Below are 11,103 nucleotides of genomic sequence, written 5' to 3'. Positions count from 1 at the left end.
AGGGCCACGAATAAAAGGTTTGTAGACTTTTGAAGTTTATTTATGGCCTCGAACAATCTTCAAGGCAGTGGTATATACACTTTCAGAATGTTCTTGTATCCAATGATTTTACCATGATGGATGAAGACGTTGCATTTATACCAAACGATCAAGGAATAAGCTTGTGATTTTAACATTATATGTATATGACATACTTATAGCTGGAAATGATAAAGAGTTTGTCACCGAGATAAAGTCATGGTTGTCATCTCAATTTGAGATGAAAGACATGGGTGAAACTGCATGTATTCTTGGAGTTAAGATTTCAAAAGATCGTCCAAAGAAACTATTATATCTCTCACAAGAGAATTACATTAGAAAAGTTCTTGAATAATTCAATATGCAAAACAGTAGCCCAGTTAATACTCCTATCAGTAAAGGCCATGCCTTGGGAAGTCAGATATGTCCTAAGACTCCTGAAGAGACAGAAAGAATGAGCCCAGTTCCTTATAGAAGCGTAGTCAGAAGTCTAATGTATGTTATGGTATGCACTAGACCTCATATTTGTCAAGCAGTTGGCTTGGTAAGTAGATATCAAACCGACCCAGGTTTAGCACATTGGCAAGCAGTAAAGAGGATCATGAGATATCTGAAGAGAATTGCAGATTATGCGCTTTGTTATCAAGGAGGCAAAGATCTGCAATTAGTTGGATATAGTGTTGTTGATCATGAAAGAGATCTAGACGAAAGGAAGTCTACCTCAGGATATGTGTTCTTACTTAGTGATGGAGCCATATCATGGAGTAGTAGTAAACAATAATGTGCATCACTATCTGCGATGGAAGCCGAATACGTGGCTCTCGCATCAGCAGCACAAGAAGTTGTTTGGTTGAAAAAGTTCTTGGAGCACTTGTTGGATATCGTTGAAAATACTGAACCAGTATTAGTCTACTATGACAGTGAGGCTGCAATATCCTCCACCAAGGACCCTAAGTTTCATTGTAAAACCAAATATATAGATATCAAGTATAACTATGAGAGAGACATGGTTAGACGCAAGGTAGTGAATGTGAAGTATATGTCTACAAAAGATTTATTAGCAGATCCATTGACCGAGCCTTTCTCTAGAGAGCATTTGTGAGACACATTAGGTCTCAAGGCTTGCATAGACTTTGATATTCTTTATTTTGTTATTCATTTTTCCCTGTTCAAAAAACTGATGTTCTTGATTATCAATTAAGTTGATTTACATATATACATATTTATATTGTTGAATGTTATGTGCATTCTTTATTCACTTCTTATAAGTATGTTGGGTAGACAAGAGGTTGGCCTTCTCACATAAACAACCGCCTCCTAATCTTAGTGATGTGAAGAGATGAGACATGATTTTAAGCAAAATTATCATAAGGATAATTTGAGAGCTATTCGCTTAAAATTAAAATGTCGCTTAAACAATGACATAAGGTCATTAGGGTGAAAAATATTCACTTAGTCTATTTTGTGACACAAATGTGAGTTAAATATGATTTTGTAGATCAAGGAACTCAAATTTAGATACTTATAGTTTCTAAATATCATCTGGATAACATTCTTTATAAGATAAAGACATACGCTCCTTGAGAAAAAGGAGGAAATGTTGTATCATGTGTTTCATACCATGTGTGCTAATATCGATCAATTGGGTTAATATAAGTCTATTCTCAACTTATTGTTGTGTGAGACCTAGAGCTTTTATGATGGCTCAAGATTTTGTACCCTCGGAGATTCTGATCAGATACTTGAGACTTAGTGTGATGTTATGTATCTTAATGTGTTTCCAAAAGACCATGTTCACGGATTCGGTCTAGCGGAGCATATCTAGAAAAGCAATCATCCTAATGTTAAGAGGATCGTGAGAAGAGGAAGATCATTGGTGGAATCTCATTTATTTGTGTTCACCTGTGCACCAAATATAACCTATGAGTTATGATTGTATCAAGAAATAATGATATATGAGATTTTGAGACTATATCACATGTGATTTATATGATCTAGGGTACTACGTACTTTATGATCTACTTGCAAGTTTGCACTCGACGAGAGGCTATATACTCCTAACAGATGTATAGCACTTAGCTCTCACAATATGTTGGTCGCACGGACTACTTCCCTATATGAATGATTGAGGAGATGGGATGGGAATAGGTTTTTCATACAAAATGAGCACTCCCATTATGTGTGAGTGAGATGTAGGAAATAGAGTCCACCCATAAGAGGTGCTCCTAGGCCCACTAGGGCAAAACACAGTAATTTTAATAATTACTGTAACCCTAGTATTCCCTATATAAGTATATATACAATGTACAACTAAGAGATATAGATATGCAGTATTTTCCTACGCCTAGTTTTCTCTTAAAATCAGACTAGGGTGACAACCACCACTGACTAGTGACTCCAGCTGTGATTCCTTTCAGATTTTCGTTTCCGCTTCACGAAGAACAAGTAAGTTCTCGTTTTACGATTTATGCGCGAATTACTTCAATCTGCATTATGTACCTGCAAATATCAGGAAAGTGAAAGCGAAGAAGAAGGCCTTGATAAAGTGGATGATGATAATGACGAAGAACATGAGCCAGGTGATAATGATGAATTTGTTGATTTCTTCCATTTTATAACTTTCTGATCTGGAATTACTTTTGCCTGTGTATGATAGTTTTCAACCTTCTCTATGCGAGTAAACCACTTGTTGACCACAGCAGGTGCTGCACAGCATAAGAAGGCAGAAAATCTCAACGAGGAGATGGATAAGAAAGATGATAACAGAGCGACATCAGTCCAATGGTGTTGACATTGGAAACGGGGCCATTGACGGGCAGAGGACGCACCTAGTGTTGATGTGAAGGAGAAGATTAAGAAAGTGGCATCCATGAAGAAGAAAAGGTCAAGCAAGGAGGTAGATGCTGCTGCCAAGGCAGTATATCTTGTCTGTATTTTTATGAAATTTTTACTCATTTCAAATAAGGAACGTGCATGTTTGTTTAAAAAGAGCTAGTAATCATGGTTAACTTTGTTCCCTCTCTTTCCCCCCTCCACTATTCCAATATCTTTCAGCTTGCAAGAACTCGCATAAACTCAATATTTTCCTAGTTTCAACGTTCATGATCTCTATTCACCCGCTCAAAGTTCTATTAGTGGGAATTCTCTTAAGCTAACCCCGTAATTCTCTTGGCGTGCCATCTTTTGTTCCTAGTTCCCCGTCCAAATCCTAGGGAACTATTTCGTTTTCTCTCTGATCCCTTATTTCTTTCCTCTGAATGTGAGAAATACCAAGGATTCGGTTACATATATGGGTTTAATTCATTGGGTTAAACAACCAGGCCTATAACTTTGGGGCCGTTATATGTACTACTTTGAGGACTCTGATGCTAGAAGCTACGCATATTGATGTTAGTGATCCCATGAAGTATCGCCAATCTGACTAATTTATATCCGTTTGTGTGAAACAAACAACTGTATTAACCTGAATATTATGTTACTTATGGAGTTGGCATGAGGTTTCTGCGTTTATAAATCCAGTTCCAGTGCACGGCGAGTATAATTCATTTTCTTAGTTTCAAGTTGATGTGATTTGAATTACTAGGCCTTGCCTTTGCTATGGCTTCTTGTTTTCTTGCAATAGAAATTTTTCGACTGGTCTCCATGAGGTGTAAATAAAAGATTGCAGGTTGGACTTTGTGACTACTAATGTGTTTTCAAGGAGAATAGTTGCATAGGTTATGTCAACCTACCTTTCTAAAGTAGGAAAAAATACCAATTGAACTTTTCTAAAATAGGCAAGACAAAACATCAGTGAATAAAAGTAGAGATGTTTTAAAGATGTCTTTCCTTGTTTAGAAAGAGAGGGAAGGGAGTGGTTATCAAACTTAAAAGAACCCAAAGATGGTGCGGATAAACAACAATTACAAGGCTGGCGTTTGCAAAATAAACAACAGATATAAGTCACCAGTAATACTTTGTGCCTTAAAATTGGTATTCTAAACTTGGAATAGCTAGTTTTACTTAATTTCTACTTACTCCTCACCTACTAAATATCTGGAAAACTCCTCATAGTCTTTAACTTGGATGTTTTCTTGGGCATAGTTTTGGGATATTTTAGTGTCTCCTACCAAGATCTCATGAACTGCTAAGACCGGCCAGCTCATATCATGGCTCCAATGGTTGAAGAACTCCAATTTCCTCATCTTGAAATACCTCTAACTGTTAATTCTATATCTCCAATATTACCTGCAAATCCCATCCCCGCATCCCATGGTGATAGCCTTTACCTATCAAATCTAGATGATATGATCGGAGCTCGCGTTTTTACTCCAACTATGTACTTCTATCGCGATGCAGGGAAACCGGCTGTCATCAAAGTATTAAAAGAAGCTCTTGCAAGTGTACTGGTGCCATATTATCCATTCTCTGGTAGGCTACGAGAAACAGAAAATGGTAAGTTGGAGGTGTTTTTTGGACCTAACCAAGGCGTTCTCCTAGTTGAGGCACGTTCAGAAATGACGCTAGCCAATCTTGGAGATTTAAGTGTGCCAAATCCAGCATGGACAAACTTGGTTTACAGCTTTCCAAATGAAGAACAATACAAAGTGATTGATATGCCATTGCTAATAGCACAAGTGACAAGATTCAGGTGTGGTGGATTTAGCCTGGGATTAAGAATTTGTCATTGCCTTTGTGATGGGGTTGGAGCAATGCAGTTCCTTAGTGCTTGGGCTGCCACAGCAAGATTGAGCTCATTGACAGTTAACCCCAAGCCATGTTGGGATCGGGAAATACTGAGGCCCCGTGATCCACCATTGGTTCAACACCCACACATTGAATTCAAGAGAATAGATGATGGATCAAGCTTAACGAGGAGTCTTTGGGTAGTGAAGCCAGTTCAAAAGTGTTATCGTGTTAGCCGAGAGTACCAAGCCCATTTGAAGAGGTTGGTGCAGTCATCAGTTGGTAATTTCTCATGCACCACCTTTGATGCAATGGCAGCTCATGTATGGAGATCATGGGTCAAGGCACTAGATGTTAGGCCTCTTGATTACGAGTTGAGGCTAACATTTTCGGTGAATGGCAGATCAAGGCTTACAAATCCACCACTGAAACAAGGCTTCTATGGGAATGCAGTATGTGTGGCATGTGCCACTAGCACTGTCTCAGGCCTCGTCAATGGGCCTCTTTCGGACACAACACTTTTGGTTCGAAAGGCAAGGCTTTCAGTCTCCGAGGCATATTTGAGATCCACAATTGATTATATCCAACTACATAGGCCTACCAGGCTAGAATTTGGTGGGAAGCTCACAATAACCCAATGGACCAGATTCTCAATGTACGAAACTGCGGATTTTGGTTGGGGCAGACCCATTTACGCAGGCCCAATTGATCTGACACCCACCCCACAGGTTTGTGTTTTCTTGCCACAGGGAGGGGATGATGATTCTGATTCTGATGGAACCATGCTCGTCTGCATTTGCTTGCCGGAGGCTGCTTGCCATAGATTCAGAGACCTTTTCTGCCTCTTCGATTCAGACTATCAATTGCCTTGTTAAAATGTCAGCTACTTCGTCGCAGCATCAAACCGCTTTCTATCTAAACTTTTCAGATCAAGCAACTAACATTTGCTTTTACCCAAACTTGAAATGTACCTTTCCTAAAATTGCAATAAACAATACCTCTTTTTTCCTTTACTCGCGAATTGATATATATTTAGTAGGGCGAATGCAAAATCTTCATCAAAGCAATTCAATATTTTGAAAGAAAAATACATACACTAGGTTAATAAAAGAGAGGAGAACTAACTTGACTAGCTGGTTATAGTGAGAGGGTTGGCAGCAGAGCCTATCCAGGATTTGGACGTTACAGTGCCAAGTTGGTCAATTTGATCAAATTTAGTCTTCGGTTTGGGTTATTTATCATTTCGATTTATACAGACAAAATTCGATCAAACGAAAAAATTTATGAGTACTTGATGCAAAGCATAAAACTTCTACTAATATTACTAATATCATAAATATATATCATTCATTCATCATGGTCCACAACGAGTTTTCATATTTTGAAAATGGTCAATAATAGCAAGTTTGGAGGAATGGGTTTTGTTTTACCGGAGAGAGATTGAGAAAAGATCTTAAAAAGAAGGTTTATACCTTTCTACTCCATCAGTTTCAATTTATGTGAACTCATTTAACTGAACACGGAGTTTAAGAAAAAGAAAAGACTTTTGAACTTGTGGTGTAAAATGAGGCACATATATTTTGAGTGGCTATAAATCATTGCATAAAGGTAAATTATTATGTGAACTCATTTAACTGAACACGGAGTTTAAGAAAAAGAAAAGACTTTTGAACTTGTGGTGTAAAATGAGGCACATATATTTTGAATGGCTATAAATCATTGCATAAAGGTAAATTATTTTCAAATAAAGAGAGAGATCATTCTATTTTGCATGAACTAAAAAGGAAATAGGTTCCTATAAATTGAAACGGATGGAATATTATTTAATTCTAAGAAAATACTACTAAAAAAATATTTTTACTATTGTTTTATCCTATTAGTTTCTACTTAAGTAAACAAACAAAGAAGACATCATTTAAAAAAGAAGAGTGTCAACTATAATATGCTTGTCAATGTACTCTATAACACACTCATTCACGCATTATCACATGCGGAGGATAAACCCTATTGGAATAAAACATCCAATGGAATTTTTCTACATCTTCCGCTTCCAAACACATTTTAAGTCATACTCATTCCTTGAACAAAATTTCCCCACTCTTGGCTTTGGAATATAACTTGCAGAGGCGGCATTTCCATAAAGTAATTAAAGTAACCGTTTTAGGCCTCATACTTGTGAAGTCCTCATTTTTTGTTACACCTAATAGACTATGTATAAGTTTAAAAAAGAGTTTGTAAAGTAAAAAAGTTTGATTTCTTTCTTTAACAAATATAGAGAAGAATCATTTGCAACTGCGATGATTCTACCAAGGAAATTGCACTTAAAATGAATATCGAACCCGAATTTCGTAAGAAACATGTGATATATAGGAAGTAACAATGTGATGCGAATGTTGATAAAGAAATCTCAAAATCTTTCGAAGAGTCCTTTAGAGTTGATTACTTTTATACATAATACACAAGGCTATTTTTTCACTTCAAAATAGATTTGAACAATTCAAAGCATATGAAAATATTTTTGGTTTTCTATTTTGCAGTAAAAACTAAGATCACTAGATGTTGAAAATTTGAAAAAATATTACCTTAATCTTGAATGTTCCTTAAAGCATAATAATCAATTCGATATTGATGGTTTAGATTTAATTTCGGAATTAAAAGTATTAAGAAAATAGTACAATTAGAAGATAATAGTTTAATTGATACAGTTAACCAAATAAAAAGATAGAATTCTTTTCCAAATGCCTAAATTGCTTATGAAATAATGTTCATAACTCATGTTATTGTTGCTTCAGCGGAAAGAAGTTTTCAAATTTAAAATTGATAAAATCTTACATAAGAACAACAATGTCGCAAGAAAAGTTAAATGGATTAGCTATATTGTCAATTGAGAAATACTTATTAGGAGTTACTGATTATAAGAAAATTATTAATAAATTTGTGTCTAAGAAAAGATTAAAAAAAATAAACTTCAAATAAATAATTAAGAAAATTATAAAGTTAAAACCCCTCCTAAAATTTGGCTTTAGGCGACAAAATTCGTCTGTCCGCACCTGATAACATCCTTACCAAAAATTAAATACTTCCTTTGGTTACTACTACATGCATGGTAAATTACCCACAGCCGCACTACTCTTCTACAGAAAAATTTCTCCCAATGCTACTTGTAAAATATGCCACCGCCCCAACGAAGACATCCGACACCTCTTCCTTCATTGCAAACCTGCCTCTGCCTTTTGGCAACATGTCAACATAATCAACCCATCCTCCAATTTTCCAGACAGGCTCCACAATTTATGTACCTCTAATAATTCCTTTAACGTTAACTTCCACTATCAAAATACCTTCGTATATACTAACTCCTATCTATCGCAAATTTGATTGACTCGAAATAACAATGTCTTTGTCACGACCCGAAATCCTAATTTCGATGTCATGATGGTGCCAAACATCTACTTGCTAGGCAAGCCAACGTAAAACAGAAAATTAACTGATTTTAACAATTGAAAACAAAATATTACTAATGATAACGATCCAAACAAACCTACTCTGCCAACCTCGGTCCCTGTCTTCGTCTATACAGGAGAAGGGAGCCTTCTTTGCCCGACGTGTAAGTTTGATTAACCCCCCTCGAAAGATTTGGGGGATGTATACTCGGAGCAAGAGATCGACCATGAACTGTGGCTCCTCTATATTGTTCGCAAAATTGCGGAGAATAGTCACGCTCCTACAAAAGAACGGGTGAACTTGCCCGAGGCAAATTTTATACCTCTTACAATACTCAAGGACCACCGTAGCAACGGGACCAAACGTGAAAGGATACGTGTAAACACTTAAGTATCCTTCCATGTGTGTCGTGATATCCTCGTCAGTACTGGAAACGACTATGTCCTTGCCTTCCTATTTGTAGTCCTTTCGGACAACTTTAAGTGTCTCCTCAGTAATGGAGCAAACATACCTCCGCGCTTCCTCACCCCGATCTCCTTGTGCGAAAACTTTCTCGACCTTGAAGTAGTTATCTATGGAGCGGCCGCTGGGGACTAAATCTGTACGGGGAGCTCCTGAAGCTACTACTGGAGGCACTGCCTCGATTCCTGTTGTCGAGGAAGAAGTCGTCGGTGCAGTGTTTTGAGGTACCAAATTTGAGGTCTTCGCCATTTCTATCTGAGAATATGAAGATTTGAAGACTAGATATGAAGATTTAAAAATTTGGTATGAAGATTTGAAGGTAAGGTATGAAGGTTTGAAGATGAACTGTGAGATATGAAGAACTTGTTATGAAGATTTGAAGGATTGATGAACAGATGAAGATATGAAAAACTCGAGGGTAACTTAAGGAAATTTGAAGCAAGAAAGTAAAAAAGTGAAAATAGGAAACCAGAACTCTTATAGGAAAAGACTAATAATTGCGAGACGTTTCGAATTCGGTAACTACCGGGAGTGTTCAACCGACGGCTGACACGTGTCCAAAATCAGAGTGACATGACTGATGAGACATTTCGGTTCGTCATCTTGCTCATGATGTACGAGAGAAGGAATAGGGGTCAATCAGTCACTTCTCGTCGCTCGTATAGTCTACTATCTGAGAAGTGAGGGGACTATCTGTATACGGGTAAAATTGGAGATAGAATTACTTCCAATTTCCCGTTGTGGAATGACAAACGACGTTACTTGTTATTGGATCGAGTGAGACCAAAGGTACCCATAGATTGGAACCAGGGACGGACGAACGATACAACGGGCCTAGGGCGTGGGCGAACCAGAAAGAATCAAGCTCGAGTGAGATGAATAATCGAGGATAAAGGAAAGACGGTTAAAAGAGACAAAAAGGGGAGCCAAAATATCCGTCATTAGCTAGATATTGCTGCGTGGATCACACTCGGCATTGGCTACATATCATATTTTCATGGGAGAAAGGGAAAAACAGGCTGTTACCTTATTTAAACTTGTGTTAGGGTTAAAACTCCTCTACTATATAAAGAAAAGGATATCTCCCCCTCCCCCCCCCCTTTTTTACACCGTTTGGGCACACATATCAAGGCAGTAAAAATTACTTTAGCTTTTAGCAATTGTTTAAGTGTTCTTCAGTTGTACACTCGTTTAGTTGGATCTAAGTTCTATCTCAAGGACTCAATTGAAACTGATCATTAGCATTTAAGCCTAACGCAAGGCTTAATTACTTCGCCACATTGGTTTTAGGGGTGTCAACGGTTCGGTTCGGCCGGTTATTTTATAAATTTGTACCATACCAATTTTTTGGTTACTCTATTATGTATAACCAAAATTAGACTTTTCAAAAACCGTCTCAATATATCGGTTTCTCTTCGATATCGGTACAGTTCGGTTAATTTTCGGTAATTATTTTAAATGTCATGTAAAAGTCACTAGTAGAAATAGAATGCAATAATACGCGTACTTTTATAGGACTTAACAAAACTCTCTAGATATTTTTACAGTTTAAAAGGTGATGCATTAAAAAAATATGAAAGATGGCTAGAGTATATATCCATCAACTATTCTACAACATCATAAAAGAAACCAAGCAAATACAAAAAAAAAAAAAAATTAATCGCACGAGTGGAAAGATATTAACCAAGTTGAGATTCAAGAATAATGTCAATAGAAGATTAAACATTCAAAAATATAAATCTAAATCGTACGAAAGGAAACATATTCAATACATTGTAGTTTGCTACACATAATCACTACAATACCTTGTGTCTTGCTAGTGAATATGCTGGAAATAATCTATTAGTTTCAATAGAAGTAGCATAATAGGTTTGGGAATTAGGATTTTGAGTTTAATTACTTGTTGGCTTGTAACTGTTTCATAATTCCAAGGCCCAAAAAAAAATTAATGCATTATTATTTTTAAACTTAATATATAAATAGATTTTTCACACTGTAAATTTATTCGGCACGGTTAGGTATTTTTTCAGTTTATTTTCATAAAATAAAAAGTCTACCCTAATTATCGATACGGTTATAGATTCATATAAAAATCTACGGTTTTATTAAAAGAAACCTAAAAATCAATTCGATACGGTACGGTTCAATCGGTTTAGTCGATTTTAAATATCCATTGACACCCCTAATTGGTTTGATAGTTTTATCTCATTTCAATTCAACTATTTACTGTTATTTGATCATTTGTATAAAATTAAATCACATATCCTTTAAATCACGTACAAATTTAATTATTATCCATTTTATACACCCTTAAACGGCTCTCAAATCATAATTAATGCCTTCAATTAAAGGATTCAGCTACACCATTCTTCCTCTTTTTTTCTCCTCTCCTCTCTCCTTCTACTACTGTCTCCCTCCTTATTCTTCACATCTGATATTGAGATCAAAATTTGGAAATTGTCTTAACACATAGAAACATCAAAAGAGGATCCACCTCCAGATTGTAGTATGGAC

The 11,103-nt window shown here is 36.5% G+C and overlaps 2 protein-coding genes across 2 annotated transcripts; both read left to right on the top strand.

Moving 5' to 3' along the window:
* Nucleotides 1-379: 379 nt before the first annotated feature.
* Nucleotides 380-799, top strand: LOC138883026 (secreted RxLR effector protein 161-like). Its single transcript, XM_070163684.1, has one exon. It carries the CDS (start codon nt 380-382, stop codon nt 797-799), a length of 420 nt encoding a protein of 139 aa, XP_070019785.1.
* Nucleotides 800-3,928: 3,129 nt separating this feature from the next.
* Nucleotides 3,929-5,696, top strand: LOC104230174 (omega-hydroxypalmitate O-feruloyl transferase). Its single transcript, XM_009782913.2, has one exon. The coding sequence runs from the start codon at nt 4,167-4,169 to the stop codon at nt 5,556-5,558; it is 1,392 nt and encodes a 463-aa protein (XP_009781215.1). The 5' UTR covers nt 3,929-4,166; the 3' UTR covers nt 5,559-5,696.
* Nucleotides 5,697-11,103: the final 5,407 nt, after the last annotated feature.

This window comes from Nicotiana sylvestris, chromosome 12 (assembly GCF_000393655.2).
Source record: "Nicotiana sylvestris chromosome 12, ASM39365v2, whole genome shotgun sequence".
Lineage (NCBI taxonomy): Eukaryota > Viridiplantae > Streptophyta > Magnoliopsida > Solanales > Solanaceae > Nicotiana > Nicotiana sylvestris.
Note: the sequence above shows the minus strand (reverse complement) of the source record. Positions and strands in the feature narration are given on the sequence as shown.